At 41.3% G+C, this 18,981-nt stretch overlaps 1 protein-coding gene across 2 annotated transcripts in view; it reads left to right on the plus strand.

Moving 5' to 3' along the window:
- Window positions 1-1,759: 1,759 nt before the first annotated feature.
- LOC136624512 (zinc finger protein 585A-like) overlaps window positions 1,760-18,981 on the plus strand; it is a 51,710-nt gene continuing 34,488 nt past the window's right edge. Inside the window, exons 1-6 of one of the 2 annotated variants that reach the window (XM_066598499.1) lie at window positions 1,760-1,879; window positions 1,962-2,026; window positions 3,724-3,852; window positions 5,545-5,563; window positions 6,429-6,658; window positions 6,740-8,485. In XM_066598499.1, coding sequence (XP_066454596.1) covers window positions 1,795-1,879; window positions 1,962-2,026; window positions 3,724-3,852; window positions 5,545-5,563; window positions 6,429-6,658; window positions 6,740-8,017 — 1,806 coding nt within the window. In that variant the 5' untranslated portion in view covers window positions 1,760-1,794 and the 3' untranslated portion in view covers window positions 8,018-8,485. Of the gene's footprint in view, window positions 1,880-1,961; window positions 2,027-3,723; window positions 3,853-5,544; window positions 5,564-6,428; window positions 8,486-18,981 lie in introns of those variants that run through there. The other variant, XM_066598498.1, reaches the window with a different exon arrangement.

Below are 18,981 nucleotides of genomic sequence, written 5' to 3' on the forward strand. Positions count from 1 at the left end.
TTGTGACAACGCCCCTTAAAGGCAAGTTTCAGCTGAGGATATTACGGACACATTTCCTCGTCTGTGATACGGACGTGTGTTCCAGTCCAACCACGAGTTTTACTGACCAGAATTCAAAGCATCATAGGTCCCAATAATGCTCTGAGTTCGGGTCAATAAACCTTGCGGTAAAAATCCCATTATTGTGTTTATCATCTTTAGGGTACACTCACAACGACGTTTTTTCATTCATTTTCAGATCCATTCATTTGATAGGGGAAGATTCACGTATACTTTTTTGTTTATTCGGATGAATAGTCCAAGAAAAAAAATAGCAGCATGTCCCGTTCTTGTCCGAATCTCAGCTGATAATAGTACATCACTGTGTGGTGTCCCGCACATCGGATGCACATGGGTGGGATGGCCAAGTGTTAACTGATCACTGTTGCCCCCGAGAATCTCGGGCACAACTTTTTAAATGTCTGTGCTTATGCATCCTTAGACCGTACTTATATTGGCGCGTGCAAGACTGATCCAATACTGAACTTTCTATATGCATTCTTACCTGTGAGTGCGATGTGTGCTTTGTGAAAAAAAGCATCGCTGCACATGAGATTTTCACGTGTGTTAAAATAGCATGTTGTTCAAATAGTAAAATAGAAAAACAGAACATTTACGGTGCACTCGCATAAACACCGTACAGCATGCGATTGTGGTGCAAATGTTTTTTTTGTTATAAAGAAAATAATAAGCAGTATCACCCAAAAATAGGACATTCTGCGATCAGTTCAAGAGAAAAATCGCTCATGTAAATTAACCCATGTAAAATAATGGGCTCTTTTCATGTGCAATTTGTGTGCATCTCGCAACGCACAGAAATCATACTAAAAATCGCCCGTCTAAAAACACGCATATTCATTGCTGTCTTTGAATCAACTATAATACAGAGATTTGCGGGTGGGGGGGTTACATTGTCTTCTCTTCTTCCCTTTCAGGATACTCAGCTGATATCTTCTATAGCGGATCAATTTCCTGATTGACCCAACAAGAATGGAGAGGAACCGGGACAAGATGGCGGAGGGTATATTCACCCTCACCCTAGAGATACTCTTCCGGCTTACAGGAGAGGTGAGAGATTCTGGGGATGACGTCACGTTCCATCATTCTTATCTATGTCAGTCTCTGGTCACATCTACGGCAGAGGATTTACTGCTGATTCATCATAAATTCCGGGAAAATAATAGAGCCGGTTGTTCTGGCAGAATGACGGAAACCCAACAGATCTACTATAAGGCAATTGGAGGTTGTTGGGGGTCATTATTGTCTGTCATCTGACAGAACCAAAACTCTGATCATTTTGTTCTTCTGCTCCTGTGACTGAGTAGAACAACGGAGATGATGAACACAGATGTGAGGAGAATCTTACTAATTGTTGGACATAACTGGAGACATGAAGGACTCCGGGAATGTCTGCAGGGATATTTATGGATGTATCTCCCCATAAACAGGATTACACGGTAGTGAAGAAGACTTCTAGTGACGACTGTCAGGCCCCAGTATCTGATAGATTGGGAAGACCCCTTAGTCCAATCACAGGGCCTCCACCTCACTCCCTGATACTGGAGGAGATCGATGAACAGAAGATCCTAGAACTCACCAACAAGATGATTGAGCTGCTGACTGGAGAGGTGACGCTGCTGGGAATGCTGGGACATTATTCAGTAACGCTATGGGGTTTAAGGTGTCTGGGTGATGACAGTATCATTGTGTTGTCAGGTTCCTATAAGGTGTCAGGACGTCACTGTCTATTTCTCCATGGAGGAGTGGGAGTATTTAGAAGAACACCAGGATCTGTACAAGGACGTCATGATGGAGGACCACCAGTCCCCCCCATTACCAGGTAATAGACAGGACTAAATCCACACGGCCTTTATTATTGGTATGTAGAGAATGAAGTCAGTGGCTGTCTGTGTTTTCTGCAGGTAGAACCAGTAAGAGAACAGCAGCGGAGAGGTGTCCCTATCCTTCTCTTTCACAGGATGATCAGGTAGATGGAGAGAAGGTCTCATGAAATCTCTCTGGTCAGTAGGATGGCTGACAAGGTCTTGTGTTCAGTCTAATTATATATTGCACGGAAAATTTTATGAAGTCAAGGTTACTTTAGAGTAACTGAGGAATAAAATGTGTATACACACAGAGGAGCATTAGATTTTTCTCAGGCTGCGTGTACCGATGTCCCTCTGCAGAATATGCCACCCCTCACACTCTCCTCATTTAGGACCTAAAGAATACTTGCGCCAAATTTTACGATTGTACGACAACAGGAAACTACATTACATAGGGATGCACTTACCTTTGCAATTAGCATTGAATAATTGACTTGTGACCCCTTTACTTTCCCTATTTAGGAACTAAAGAATGCTCCTGTCAAAGTTCATGTTTGTATGACACCAGGAAGTTAGAGAATTAGATTTGCTACATTACACAGGGGTGCCAATACTTTTGCACTTAGCATTGCATTTTCAAGTTGTGACCCCCTTTACTTTTTCTATTTAGGACCTAAAGAATGGTCATGCCTAATTTCTTGTTTGTTCGACATCATGAAGTTAGAGAATTAGATTTGGTACATTACACAGGGGTGCCAGTATTTTTGCAATAAGCGTTGTAGTTTTAAATTTTGACCCCTATACTTTTACTATATAGGACCTAAAGAATGCTCCTGCCAAATTTCATGTTTGTACGACATCGGAAAGTTAGAGAATTAGATTTGGTACATTGCACAGGTGTGCAAATACATTTGCACTTAGCATTGAATTTTTGAGTTGTGATTCCTTTACGTTTCCTATTTAGGACCTAAAGAATGGTCATGCCGAATTTCATGTTTATGCGACATCGGGAAGTAAGAGAATTACTTAGTCAGTGAGGGCTTTCCCTTTATATGTATACTAACTGATAGGCTCGGCCATGCCCAATTTAATTTGATCCAGGTGTTTACATGTTGTTTGCACAGAAAATTTAATGATGTCAAGGTTAGCTTAGAGTAACCGAGGAATAAAATATGTATACATATAGAGGAGCGTTAGATTCTCCTCAGGCTGCAAGTACCGATGTCCCTCTGCAGAATGTGCCACCACTTCCACTCTCCCCATATAGGACCTAAAGAATGCTTGAGCCAAATTTCACGCTTGTACGACACCGAGAAGTTACATTACATAGGGGTGCACTTACCATGACCCCTTTGATTTTCCTATTTAGGACCTAAAGAATGATCATCCCAAATTTCATGGTTGTATGACATCGGGAAGTTAGAGAACTGGTCAGTGAGTGAGTGAGGGCTTTCACACACACACACATACACACACACATATATATATACATATATATATATATATATATATATATATATATATATATATATATATATATATATATATATATATATATATATATATATATATATATATATATATATAATTGTGTAATGAGAAAGCTGGAGATGGCGGGATTACAGCCAACCACAGACATTAGATCTCTGCATCTTTTCTAGTTCTGGAGACTTCTGGTTGGAATAAAGAAGCAACAGGTTGGAGTTATACAGGAGACCTGCAGCTATTTGGCCCAGATCACTACTGCTGTCATGTCATTCCGGCTCCTCATACTAATTAATGACCTTTTCTGGCCATATAAAACCTTCCACACGACTTCTCCAACTGTGTGATGACTTTTACCATATTTATTTCACAGCTTGTGAATCCGGATGAAGATCCGATCCCTATTGATGCTACAGAGACACATGTGAGGGGGGATCAGCCGTGTAAGGAGGGGATTCCTACAGATGACCCCCCAGGTGAGACTACATGTAGAGAAGAGTCTGTGTTGTCAGGGTTTTCTGCTGAATGTTGCCTTATTTAGCCAAAAACAATGTTAAGAATTTTTTTCATAATACGCTGCTCAAACAAAAATTAGGGGACCTTTTAAGTCACATTAGGATTAAAACTATCAGTCCCGCACACAATAGCAGTTTTTAAAAAATCCATATTAACCTCTTGTAGTTTTTGTTAGTACTATTTTAGAATACATACGACTTTTTGATTGCTTTTTATTACATTTTGTCTCTCATTTTTCCATTGATAGGACTGTGTGAGGGCTCGATTTTTGTGGGGTGACCTGTAGTTTGCATTGGTACCATTTTGGGGAACATATAAAACTTTTTGATAGCTTTTCATTATTTTATTTTTTTCTGATGGAGACCTAAGTAGACCTTTATGGATGTGGTAATACCAATTTGTAGATTTTTTTTATTTTACTTTAGATTTTTACAATCCTAATAAAAAAACACTGTTTATTTCTCGACTTTTGCATTGGGAGACACAGTTGAAAACCATGGGTATAGCTACTACCACTATAGGGTGTACACTAAGCAAAAAAAAAAGGGTTAGTTTCTCCTCCCAGCTATACACCTCCTGCAGAAGCCAGCTAATCAGTTTTAGCTCAGAGTCTCGGAGCTCTACTGTCTATGGTAGTTAGGTGAGTATTTTCTCCACTGAGGTAAGTATTCTCTCCTCCCTCTTTTCCTTCCTCTTTCTTTTTACCACCACCACTGCAGCCAACTTTCTTTACTCCACTTCCAACCCCCCACCCACCCAACAAAACCAGTCAACCTATACCAAGCTTCCTAGCAGATGCTCCTTGGGGTGGCATGTTCCTGGGGAGTATGAAGATTTCCCTATGAGAGACAGTTGACTAGCCAATACTGTTTCTAAAGCTATTTGTGGTAAGAGTTCTCATCTACCAGAAAACAAAGCCAGTCACGTGTGGTTCTGCACAGAAGAAGAGGCTCCAAATTTGTTTCTTTTGCCGCTCCAAAACAAAACACTCTCCTACAAACTGCGCCCGTCCTGGTGTCCCTGGCCACTATACTCCAAGCCCGCCTATACTAAATCTTCTATGCATATGGCTGTTCAGAACCAAGGCAATCAGAGTGGGGTGACGACTTTTTTTATTCAAGGGGACCTAACTCACTCATGGCTCAGACATCTATGTTCAGAAGGTTATCTATTCGAGCTATGCCATATAGTTTTCTACAAACCCAAAGATTGCTTCTTCAGTTCCAAAATTCCGATCTCTCCTTCATAGTGCAATGCTTTGGCTTATGTGATACACACTTTCTCCTCTAAGGTTGTAATTGTCCCTGTTTCGCCATAAACAGTGCAGGGGGTTATATTCCAATCTCTTCACAAGGAGGACGGCACTGTCCGACCTGTTCTGCATCTGAAGAGATTAAATCAATATGTCAAGGTTCAACAGTTCAGCATGGAGTTGTTGAGATCTGTCATTGCGCCCATGGGAGTTTCTGTCATCCATTGATATTAAAGGGGTTGTCCCGCGGCAGCAAGTGGGGTTATACACTTCTGTATGGCCATATTAATGCACTTTGTAATGAACATTGTGCATTAATTATGAGCCATACAGAAGTTATCAAAAGTTTTATACTTACCTGCTCCGTTGCTAGCGTCCTCGTCTCCATGGTGCCGACTTATTTTCGGCCTCCGATGGCCAAATTAGCCGCGCTTGCGCAGTCCGGGTCTTCTGCTCTCTTCAATGCAGCCGCTCGTGCAGAATGCCGGCTCCGTGTAGCTCCGCCCCGTCACGTGCCGATTCCAGCCAATCAGGAGGCTGGAATCGGCAATGGACCGCACAGAAGAGCTGCGGTCCACGGAGGGAGCAGACCCCGGCGGCCATCTTCAGCAGGTGAGTATGAAGACGCCGGACCGCCGGGATTCAGGTAAGCACTCTCCGGTTTGTTTTTTTAACCCCTGCATCGGGGTTGTCTCGCGCCGAACGGGGGGGGGGGGGGGGTTAAAAAAAAACGTTTCTGCGCGGGACAACCCCTTTAAGCAATTCACCTAGTGATTAGTGAATAGTTTACAAAATAATAGAGGATGCACTTACTTGGATGAGGAGTTTGCAGGCACCAGTGATCCTCTAGGTTCGCTTTTAATGTAAGAGGCTTTATATCTATTAGTTCCATGATTGAAAAAGGAGGTGAATCTGTTTATAAACACTCCAAAACACGTTGCACTTCTCTGTGATTCCTGTACTGTTTGTCCAGTGCAGGACAACCTGAATAATGTGTGATACTTTCTTCTTAAAGCTTCTGTGCTCTGTAACCTTACTAGCTGTATGAGCCGTGGATAAGATCAGCAGCTGAGAGCTCCAGCTGTATGTACTAATTAAACGTCAACGCATGGGAAAACACAACAAATAAGCTTATTGGCTAAAATAATTGGTCCATTAGGATGGCTGTCAGTAGATTAGGTGCTCCACAAATTATTGTGGCTCATGTAAATGGGAAAAACCTTTAACAATTTATATGCAAATGTCATAAACTATTAGTATAATTGTAATGTTATATTCAAAAATATTAAAATTCATTTTATTCTTGCCAGATGACAAAACTAGAAACTCCAAAGGACATCTGATATCAACAGATTATGAAGTGGAAGATCCTGGTATCATACAAGATACAAATGAAAAGCCGGCTATTATCCCAAATATGCCCTCAGCCCTTCACAGCAAAAATCTATCTTCTGATCCTTCTAAACAGGTTCCATCTTCTGATTCATTGAAGAATGTTAAACAAAATAAAATTTACGGAACAGATGTTGAACAACAAAGAGTTCACACAGAGGAGAGGCCATATTCATGTTCTGAATGTGGGAAATCTTTTAACAATAAATCAGATCTTGTTAAACATCAGAGAATTCATACAGGGGAAAAGCCATATTCATGTTCAGAATGTGGGAAATGTTTTAACCAAAAATCAAATCTTGTGTTACATCAGAGAAATCACACAGGGGAGAAGCCATATTCATGTTCTGAGTGTGGTAAATGTTTTAACCGAAAATCAAATCTTTTGTTACATCAGAGAATTCACACAGGGGAGAAGCCATTTTCATGTTCTGAATGTGGGAAATGTTTTAACAATAAATCAAATCTTGTGTTACATCAGAGAAATCACACAGGGGAGAAGCCATATTCATGTTCTGAGTGTGGGAAACGTTTTAACCAAAAATCAAGTCTTGTGTTACATCAGAGAATTCACACAGGGGAGAATCCACATTCTTGTTCTGAATGTGGGAAATGTTTTAACAAAAAATCAAGTCTTGTTTTACATCAGATAATTCACACAGGAGAGAAGCCATATTCATGTTCTGAATGTGGGAAATGTTTTAAGCTAAAATCAAATCTTGTGTTACATCAGAGAATTCACACGAGGGAAAAGCCCCATTCTTGTTCTGAATGTGGGAAATGTTTTAACCAAAAATCAAGTCTTGTTTTACATCAGAGAATTCACACAGGAGAGAAGCCATATTCATGTTCTGAATGTGGGAAATGTTTTAACAAAAAGTCAAATCTTGTGTTACATCAGAGAATTCACACAGGGGAGAAGCCATTTTCTTGTTCTGAATGTGGAAAATGTTTTAACCAAAAATCAAGTCTTGTTTTACATCAGATAATTCACACAGGGGAGAAGCCATTTTCATGTTCTGAATGTGGGAAATGTTTTAGACGAAAATCACATCTTGCTGTACATGAGAGAATTCACACAGGAGAGAAGCCATATTCATGTTCTGAATGTGGGAAATGTTTTAACCAAAAATCAAGTCTTGTTTTACATCAGAGAATTCACACAGGAGAGAAGCCATATTCATGTTCTGAATGTGGGAAATGTTTTAACAAAAAGTCAAATCGTGTGTTACATCAGAGAATTCACACGAGGGAAAAGCCCCATTCTTGTTCTGAATGTGGAAAATGTTTTAACCAAAAATCAAGTCTTGTTTTACATCAGATAATTCACACAGGGGAGAAGCCATATTCATGTTCTGAATGTGGGAAAAGTTTTAGACGAAAATCACATCTTGCTGTACATGAGAGAATTCACACAGGGGAGAAGACATTTTCATGTTCTGAATGTGGGGAATGTTTTAACCGAAAATCAAGTCTTGTGTTACATCAGAGAATTCACACAAGGTAGAGAAGATATTTTTATGTTCTGAATATGGGAAATCTTTTCACACATAAATATGTTCTTATTAAACATTAGAAAAAACACACAGAGGAGAAGCCACATTCATGTTAGGAATATGGGAATTCCCACACAAGGGAAGAAGCCATTTTTATGTTCAGAATGTGGCAAAAAATCCATTTACATGTTTTGATTGTGGTGAATGTTTTATGCATCATTTACATGTTTAGATTGTGGTGAATGTTTTATGCATAAATCAACTGTCGTTACTCATCTGAGAATTCACACAGGGGAGAAGCCATTTTCATGTTGAGAATGTGAGAAATGTTTTGTATTCAAAAGATTTTTATTGAAACTTTAAGGGTAATAGACAAAACACGAATACAATAAGGTATCAAAGATTTAACATATAAGTTGTGATGAAATAAATTGTTTAACTTGTCCTATTGTCTTTTGCCTAATAACAATTGACTCATATTTTCATGTAAACTTAGGAGTAATTTTGTTGGTGACATTTGCCACCTCTCCGTATATACCTCTCAAGTATGAATATACCTGAAGCCCTGCTTATGATAATCACCTATGGTGTAACAGCTGGCGCCTCAACAGGGACCAAGTGACCAGAACCTCTGATCCGACTTACTCTCGAACGGACAGAATGCACAGACCCATAATCAGGACCATGCTGGCTGGTAAGAAACTGTTATTCTTATCCCTCATTGTGTCTCTGTGATTCTGTTTGGTCAAAGTTAGGTAAGTGTGTTCATTTATATTGAGTGGTTCATTTAAGGTCTAAATTTGGTTCATTTTATATGACAAAGAACCCTGTCAAACAAGCTGTCTCGTTGTCTGGGTTTGAATGAATGTGTAACCCAATGTGTTTGAAGGCCATAATAGTGTCAATAGGTTGAATAATTGTCCTAGTGTGGATATTCTATGATCTAAGTTCCCTAATCTACTGGTAATATGTTCCCTATCCCTGACGAGGGACCGATTGTTTAGGTGGGTCCTGCCCTGTGAAGCCTGAGTTTTTAGGGGCACGCAGAAGAAACACCTGTGTATGTGGTTTAGGTGGGTCCTGCCCTGTGAAGACTGAGTTTTTAGGGGTACGCAGAGGGAACAATTATACTGTAGGACAAGTGTCTGACTTGTGACAAAAATCACTTGCCATAGTAAACATACCCTTCACAGTTAGGATAAATTAAAACATGTAAGCTTTATTGGGTATTTTAAAATAAGAAGACACTCGTGGGCGACAAATAGTTTCTAAAATCCCTCGAGGAGGGGTACAGTGAGTGTATACACACAAAACGACACGTGTACGATAGCAAGAATGTGGGTTGAGAATGTGTGTTTTCACTCGAAACAAAGAACTATGTTTCAGGGTTGGACAGTACTCCGTAAAATTTTCTGATAGCTCTATAGAATGTTTCTCTGTCACGAATTCAATATGAGAGCTACGTAGGCTATCTGTTAGTATGGTGTACTTCACAACCGATAAAGATGAAAAGATTTCCTCATTGGAGTAAAACCTTTGATCGAGATGATACTCAATTGTATTGCACTCTAATAAACTTAGTTAGGAAATGTTGTTTTAATGTATAGATTTGAAATTCTTGACTCAACGCGTTTCTCCGCGAGATATTAGCAGTTCATCAGGAGTGTGGACTTTTCGGTGAACTCAAATGTTGGTTCGTTGAGAGTATAAAGTATTCACCACATTGGTTCATGGAATAGGTTACATAAGACCAGGTCCCGCAAGGTATGCACGGTAGCCGGTCTGGTGTAGCCCAGTTGGTGATGTCTCATATCATAGATGTATGTCCTAGATTTAGATTTTATGCTGATGCATGCTCAAAACATGCATACAGCGTTTGCCACTGGCACAGTTCTTTAGGAGCTTAGTGAAGAGTGCTGCCAACAAAGCCGCCACAAACAATCCTACAAGAGGATACTTTGTCTAGGAGATGCTATAGACAAAGCCCCAATTTTTTTGATGCTTGATTGATTTGTGACGTAAAATGAGGCTACGCGAGCCTTGGATTCGTGGGCTAAGCTTGCCAGATGGAAAATCTAATGGCCCAGAAAACCAATGTGATGGTGTTGGATCTCTTAAATATATAAGCCCTTCCCTGCAATTCATCCAGAAATGTGTTAAAATAAAAAAAAATATATATACTCACCTTGTCCCGGCAGACGGAGTTCAGCGCGGCCAGCCTGCAGTGGGTGTGAAGGGGGTGTGAGTCAGACCTGCCCCTGATTGGCTCAGCGCTGAGCCAATCAGAGGCAGGTCTCACTCACACCCATTCATGAATTCATGAACTCCGTCTGCCGGAACAAGGTGAGTATATATATATATATATATATATTTTTATTTTTTTTTACACATTTCTGGATGAATTGCAGGAAAGGGCTTATATATTTAAGCCCTTCTCAACAATTCATCCCGCGCTCGCCCGTAGCGCATTGCTTTCAATGGAGCCGGCTGTATTGCCGGCTCCATCGAATGCAATGCGCTGGACAGCTCCGGCCCGTTTCTAATGAAACGCGGCTAGGAGCAGATTTTCGTGCGATTTTTGGACCCCGGTCACGCGATTTGCGGATGCGCATCCGTCATGCGATCCGCAAATCGCGCGAAAAAACGCCCGTGTGACTAAGGCCTAAAGGCCCATTTACACCAGACAATGATTGCTTAAAAAAAAAGTCGCTAATCGACAATCGTTTTAGCGATCATCGGTGCATGTAAATGTGCGCCCATCGTCTGCTTTTCGGGCAAAGCTGGCTGATCATTAATTCAGTCCAACCTAAAAATCGTTGTTCACTTTTATCAGTAGTTCTCCATGGGGGAGTGCTGATAGCATTGTTTCCCCTTGGAGAACAAAGGATCTGAACTCAGATAATAGCCCCAGGCTATTAACTGTGTTCAGGGAAGGCTTCATTTGCACACCTAATTAGTATTTAGGTAGCTGAGTAGCTACTTAAATACCAATGATCACATACCAATGATTTCTGCAAAATGATCGCTCAAAGCTGTCACTCAAATTGTTGTTTGAGCGATCTTTGAGCGATCATCTGCCCATGTAAACCAGCCTTAAGTGTTCACATAGTACCATTGCAACATATGATTAACAGGCTGCAGGAGTGGATACAGACAACATGCACCCCCACATGCAATAGATCCAACGTGCCCCGACTACTTGCTCATTAAAGCAGATGAAGGTTTTTATTGAAAATTGACAGTGAAATTTGTTATACAGTTCTATTAATTGTCTAGATAAGTTTTCTTTGTTCTATGGGAGATGAAGTAAGGTCTAAAGTGTGGGGCAACTGTGCTATAATGTGCTTGCTTATCTGTGAAAAGATTTGTGAAGTGAAAATGTGTTATATTTTGCTGCACAAGAGAATGGGGGTGTAATATTTGTCTATTCTGATCATAAATAATGTGGATCTGTTATTTTTGTGAATTTGTGTGTGGGGGTGTGAAGGACCCTTGTGCAAATTATATTGTGTTATATGGTATGTATACTGTTCGATTGCTGAATATGAAGTGTGAAAGAAATGCTCTAACAGAGGACAAGCACACCAGGGGTGGAGCTAGGTAATGTAAGGAGAGGGCAGGGAAGAAAAGTATGAAACAACTCTGTCCCTCCCTGACACAGACCAGCCTAGAAGAGAGTGTATTTCTATTTCAGTAAATGTGTGTAATATATATATATATACTAGCGTACCCGTCGTGCGTTGCTGCGAAGACAGACATACATACATTCGTTGCTGCGAAGACAGACAGACATAGCTATCCAATCCAGTTATTTACACTTTGCTTGTCTGCCTGCGTGCCGTGGATTATTCTAGGGGTTTTCCCCAGCTCGCAACATTGTATCCAATAAGCGAGTTCTCCACTAAACATTGTTCTCCATGAAAGAACTGAGCGTACCTTTTTTAAAAATGACGGCAGCAGCGACCAATGAGATTTTGTAGGCCGCTGCTTCCCCCTTGCAGGCTGAATAAAATAGCCGTTGTGTGGAACATACAATTTATCCGGCTGCTGTAGCTTCTTGGGAAGATAGCCTAGTACATGTTTGCCCACTTCCAACTCCAATGGAGACTGACTGTAAATGGCTGGCGTGCTCTAGTATTTATGGTTCCAAGCTGTACGTGTCATTGCATACAGTCTATCTATCTATCTATCTATCTATCTATCTATCTATCTATCTATCTTTCTATCTATCTATCTATCTATCTATCTATCAGGGTTATTGCATACAGTCTATCTATCTATCTATCTATCTATCTATCTATCTATCTATCTATCTGGGTTATTGCATACAGTCTATCTATCTATCTATCAGGGTTATTGCATACAGTCTATCTATCTATCTATCTATCTATCTATGACATCAGGAAATGAGAGAATTAGATTCCGTACGTAAAATTTGGACACTAATTCTTTGGCGCTTTGAATTGAATAATCGAGTTGGGACCCATTAGCTTTTCCCATTTATGACATAATCAATGCTCGTGCCAAATTTCAAGTTTCTATGACATTGGGAAGTGAGAGAATTAAATTCCGTACATAAAATTTGGACGCTAATTCTTTTGCGCTTAGAATTGAATAATCGAGTTGGGATGAGACATAAGGCCTTGCCCATAAGCATTCCCCAACCTCCAAGAACTGAACCTACCTACCTGAATGAGATTTTGTAGGCCGCTGCTTCCCCCTTGCGGGCTGAATAAAATAGCCGTTGGGTGGAACATACAATTTATCCGGCTGCTGTGGCTTCTTAGGAAGATATCCTAGTACTTGTTTACCCACTTCCAACTCCAATGGTAATTGGCTGGCGTGCTCTAGTGGTTCCAAGCTGTACGTCTCATAATAGAGCCTTAATGACATCACAATGCAGCTTTATAGAACATGTTGGGGCATGTTCAAGGGCGTCCGATGTTGATGACATCAGTGATGACATCACAATAGCAGGTGGCTTACTTATTCGATCTACGTGGGGGGGTGGTAACTTTCGACGACGCTCGCGCGCGCGCCATTTATCGTAGGATATTTGTACTATGCCTATAATCTTCCCAGGAGTGTACTTAACAACTTCCCAAAGTTTCATGGCGATCGGATGCATGGTGTAGTAGCGCATAAAGGACAAACACACACGCAGACACGCACGCACGCAGACAGACATACATTCAATTTTATATATATAGATGTTGGGGCATGTTCAAGGGCGTCCGATGTTGATGACATCAGTGATGACATCACAATAGCAGGTGGCTTACTTATTCGATCTACGTGGGGGGGTGGTAACTTTCGACGACGCTCGCGCGCGCGCCATTTATCGTAGGATATTTGTACTATGCCTATAATCTTCCCAGGAGTGTACTTAACTTCCCAAAGTTTCATGGCGATCGGATGAATGGTGTAGTAGCGCATAAAGGACAAACACACACGCAGACACGCACGCACGCAGACAGACATACATTCAATTTTATATATATAGATATATATATATATATATATATATCACACAAAGGGCATTCCTTAAAGTTTGAAAATTAATTTTATTCATTTAGACTTGTTTTACTTGCAGGCTACTGGGACTGAGACCGGTTGTGTAAGGCGCAGTGGTCCTGTTTTTAGGCGTACTATTCATTACTCTCTCCCATTTTGCCATCTTTGCCTTGGTGTCAGGGCCTCTTTAGATAAATCCTGTACACGTGCATGGTTTGGAGGAGTTTTCTTTATGGTAAAAGGTACTGTTAGGTTGTGCTGGCTCGGATCTGTTGTGCTACATTGGTTTCTAGCAGCACAGCCTCACAAGTGTGGAATGATTGAGCTGGCTGGGTGTGGTGTTCTCCTGCTAGCCAATCACCACCAGTCTGGTTGCAGATAAATATCCTCCCTCTGCAAGAGGAAGCTGGTATCCCTTCACTCTAGGGTTTGTTGGTTTTGCATGCCTGTACTTGTGTTATGCATTTGAACAGTGGACTAACAGGGCTAGTCCAGTGTTTGGCATGTGGCCGGACATTAGGTGTGCATAGCCTTGTTCTGTTTATATGGTGTGAACAGTGTCAAGCTCTGTATGTCTGAACAGGGGGCTAGACATGAGGAGTGAACAGTCCTGTTCTATATGGTAGTGTGTTTGGCATGTGAACCCTAATGTGTTGTTGTGTGAATGGTGTCCTGTGCTGCCTGTTTTGTGTCTTGCTAGAGTAGGGACATGCGCAGAAGACCTGTGCGGCGCGAGCACGCCGGAGCGGCCCCATTCAACAGAACAGAAGAGCAGACTGCGCAAGCATGTCTAATGGAAGGAGAAGAAGGTTTCGGTCAGCGCCATAGAGACGGGGACGCCAACACCGGAGGGGGTAAGTGTATAACTTCTGTATGGCCAATATTTAATGCACAATGTATATTACAAAGTGCATTAATATGGCCATACAGAAGTGCTTAACCCCACTTGCTTTCGTGGGACAACCCCTTTAAGGAGTCGTATAAGTTTGCTTTCAGATGACTGAATTGTCCTCAAAATATTGACCATACCAAGTGTTGCAATAGACTTCCATTTCTGTAAAGCTCAAACAGAAACAGAATTCGTTCCACGCCAGCCAGTTTGGTGTTGTCTTGATATTGTTTTTTGACCAAAATGTAAAAGTATTGAATGGGGTCCTCAAAAAGGACTGTGATAACAAGTTCGTAAAACATTAACCCTTTGCAATCCAATTTTGGATTCAGGGTTTCCTAAGGGGCTTTCCCTTTCTGCCATTATACAATGGCGCTGTCTGCTGGCCAGAGCCAGTACTGCGGTATGGGACATACTGGAGAGGCCCCTGACAACGGAGCCGCCAGTAATATACAGTAAGAATACCCTGACGGACGTCGTCCGACATCGGAGCTGCACAGCCTTCAATCAGAATGTCTTCCGACATCAGACAGTGGATTGGAAAGGGTTAAGGAGTACTAGTGAGTAGTTCTCTCTGATAGTCAAAAACTCAGAAATTGCTGGATTTGCACATACAGTCCCATTTCAGCAAAAACAATGCTATGCGTAGACATTTCAAACGTAAGGGTTTTTGTGGTATTTAATGGAAAATGTAGTAACAAAACACAAGGTATAGGAAGTACCACTTCCTGTTGCTGCTTCGTATCAGGATCCGTGTTTGGTATTAAATCTGTCTATTGCTAATGGAACACTAGGAAAAAGCCAAACCCTGTTCCACAAACGAAACCCCGGTGGCCTGTTATCCCTCGGCAACCAACTGTTCCTGTCTCCAAATCAGATTTCCCCTTAAAATGACTGTAATGGTAGAACAAACAAAAGATTTTGGTGTATAGGAGTTTCAGCCAGTGCAGGACTTGGTTGCAGGCCGTACTCCTGTGAATCAAAGAAAAGCACTGGAAGTTGTCTTGACAGTATGGTTGGCAGCAGTTTACAATAAATCTGTCCTTGAACTCCCACCAAGCGTCCACATTAATTGTGGACATGAAGCTTATAAAAGGCTCCCACAAGGTAAAACAGGCCTGTGCACCCTTGCTCAGCTTACACCTGCCATATTAATAATTTTACTTGATGGCCTCTCATATATGGATATTCCTAAACATGCTCTTTTTAGAAGAGCAGCAGACAGCATGCCTAGACCAAATAGTAACCCTCATGTGGTATCTATGAGAACAGAAAATAACATTTTCAGTACAATATTTATCTACCCAATGATCATGCAGATGTGGAATAAATTGGTGGAGGCCACAGATTATCTAGGCAACCAGATATTTGCTGTTCTGGGGTTGGTTAATCAGACAAATCAAATACAATCCCAGATAATTGTGGTCACCCACCAACACACAATAGTACTAGATTATCTCACTGCTGCCCAGGGTGGACTGTGTCAAATAATAGGCGTTACATGTTGCCATTCTGGTGGAATTTTTAATACAGCTAACTGGTTAAAATCTATTTAAGGGTGGTTCATGGGTATAAAACAGGCTATTTTTCAAATACTGCTGCTATGTTTTGCTGTATATGGTATTATTAGATTGATTATATGATGTGTACCTTATCTGTGCAATGTAAGTAAAAAAAAGAATGTTTGGAAACTCACTAGATCAGTATATCTTCGCTATATTCAACCGTCCCCGGGGCCGGGGTACAGTAAACTCCAACAAGATTATGTATCTGAGTAAAATGTTGTGTTCCATCCCTGACTGTCTTATAAAATTCTTCAGGTAGGAAAGGAAATGGTAGCAGATAAGGGCAGGTAATCGAGGCATGGAAATATCTACCACTAGGGTTAGTTCCATGGCAGAGGGATAGTTAGGTCCCAGTGAATAGGGGCAGGCCCTTAGTATAATAAAGGACAGTACAGAATTGGTCACAAAAGGGGGGAAAATGTGAGGGAAATTATATCTTGTATGATTTAGTTTGTATTTCAGTCTAATTTTGGCTATGTCAGTAAGTAGAATGTTCTGCAGAGCAGGATATTCTCATTTCCTTGCACCATGTCAAAAAGTAGTAAAAAGTAAAAAAAGAGAAAAAATCTCTTTCTCCACGCTTGTAAAGATTTCTTTATCCAGAATTGGAATAAAAAGATGGTTTACCAAACGTGTTCCCAGTGAGGGATCTTCCGTTTTAATATTAATAAAGTTGATGTAAAAAGTAAATGCATGAAAAGTAACTTGACAGGCGAGTCTGATGAATACATCTGCACAATAAAGTTTAGAACAACTTTTGCAATGCATTTTGGCATATAAAGTGTGCCTTTCACAAGCAGAATGATGTTACAAAATATACACATATTAAAGGAATTAGCTGTTTTTCAAATGAGTTCCCCAGCAGTGTGGTGTAGAGCAGTGCCAGCGCGTCTTCTGATGATGATTGTGATGTGTGTGACATGTAGGCCGCCATTTGGAACGCAAAAAAAGCATTCCACCAACTAATAGTAATGTACTGCGCATGCTTAGGTGGTGCGGGATGTCAGAAATGACGTCATCGCGCTCCCATGCTCGGTCATGTAACCTGGAAATTCAATAAGCTTTAATACCATTTTACAAAACCCTTGTGAACATCAGGCCTGGTCATATTTAACAAACTTTGTCTACAGTTGATAATACAATGTAATATAATAAATCACGGTTGCATCTCACAACCAGCAGCACACACTCTGCCGCTCAATCAATTCAAAAATAATAGGTCAGCACGCAAAGCTTCCACAAAAAAACTTTTCTATATTTTATTCATTACAATTTAAAAGATTTTACAATACGACAGAGATGAGTCTATAATGTGCAGCAGACAGGCGGAAGCAACTTCATAAAATTAAATATATGCTCAAAAAATGCATGTATGCAAAATTATATAACAAACATTTAATCATGTAAAATGCCTCTTTTCGTGACATCTCTACACCTTTCCTCCAAAACATCACTGACTGTCTGTCCGCTGTCTCTAACACTATGTCCTCCCTCTACCTAAAACGAAACCTCTCTAACACTGACTTACTGGAATTTCCACTCTCCACTGACCTCATCCTGACATCTCCATCTCAGTGTGTGGCGCCACCATAACTCCTAGACAACATGCTGCCTTGGGGTCATATTCGATTCTGATCTATCATTTACCCCCTACATCCAATCTCTCGCCCGAACATGTCAGTTGCACCTCAAGAACATCACAAGAATCCGCTCTTTTCTCACTGTAGACATGCTAAAAACGCTTATTGTTGCCCTCATCCACTTTCAGCTCGATTATTGCAACTCATTGCTGATCGGCCTCCCCTGCACCAGATTCTATCCTCTCCAATCCATCCTGAATGCGGCAGCCAGGCTCATCTTCCTGTCCAGACGCTATTTGGACGCCTCTGGCCTGTGCCAGTCACTGCACTGGCTACCCATTAAATACAGAATTCAATTTAAACTCACTACCTTCATCCACAAAGCCCTCCACAGTGCAGCACCCCCCCCCCCCCCATATTGCCTCCCTCATCTGAATCCATCACCCAGTCCGGGCTCTCCGCTCTGCTAACAAAACCAGATGGAGCGCCCCTTTAATTCGAACTTCTCATTCCCGCCTCTAAGACTTCTCCAGAGCAGCACCAGTCCCCTGGAACGCACTACCAAGGGCTACCCAAGCAATCCAGGACTCGCAGAACTTCAGGCGTGCTCTAAAAACGCACCTTTTCAGGGAGGCATACCGCATACCCTAAACAAACCCCTCTATACTCTGCCTGATAACATGCAGCCGTCATAAACCGCTCCTGTAGTCATACCGATTCTGCAATCACACGGCCAAATGTCTGACCATTCTCTATGTGTATAGCATCCCTCACTCTCCACCTCGCCATACAGTGCACATCTCCAGCCCTTCACCCTCTGTATCACCCCATTACTTGTAGTATGTAAGCTCGTTGGAGCAGAACCCTCACTCCTACTGTTTCCATCAACTGATTATGTAACTGTGGTTCTGTTATTTTTGTATTTTTTTGTCTTTCAGTATTCCCCCTGTCTATGTAAGCGCTGCTGAATATGTATTATTATTATATGTGACTTTAGTTTCCTTCACTTCATGTTCAGCTGCTGCTTTTGCAGTTACCTTGTTTCCTTGCTACCTGCTCGTGTTTTCCGTTTGTGTATCCATCTGTCTGTCACTCTCGTGAGTCTGCCTCTCTGTTCATCCCTGGCAGTTTGTACCTCCTTTGTTCCTGTATCCTGGTATTGTTCTGTCGTTTATTTTTATAAGGTTCTCTGTCCTGCCAGGGTCAGTCAGCAACTAAAAGAAGATCGTGGGGTCGTTCTTATCGGGACGAGTGCTCCGCTTATAGGCAGGGGTCTCCCCTCACGGTTATTAGTTCAGGGCAAGATACCTTCCCTAGTTTCCATCTGCAGGCGAGGTTCGTAAAACAGGTATCTTACCTTCCACGCTGGTGTCGGCTGTCAACAGTGCTGGACTGGATCATCACTTACCCGGTAGGTTAACACAGTG

Source organism: Eleutherodactylus coqui, chromosome 4 (genome assembly GCF_035609145.1).
Source record: "Eleutherodactylus coqui strain aEleCoq1 chromosome 4, aEleCoq1.hap1, whole genome shotgun sequence".
In the NCBI taxonomy this organism is placed as follows: Eukaryota; Metazoa; Chordata; class Amphibia; order Anura; family Eleutherodactylidae; genus Eleutherodactylus; species Eleutherodactylus coqui.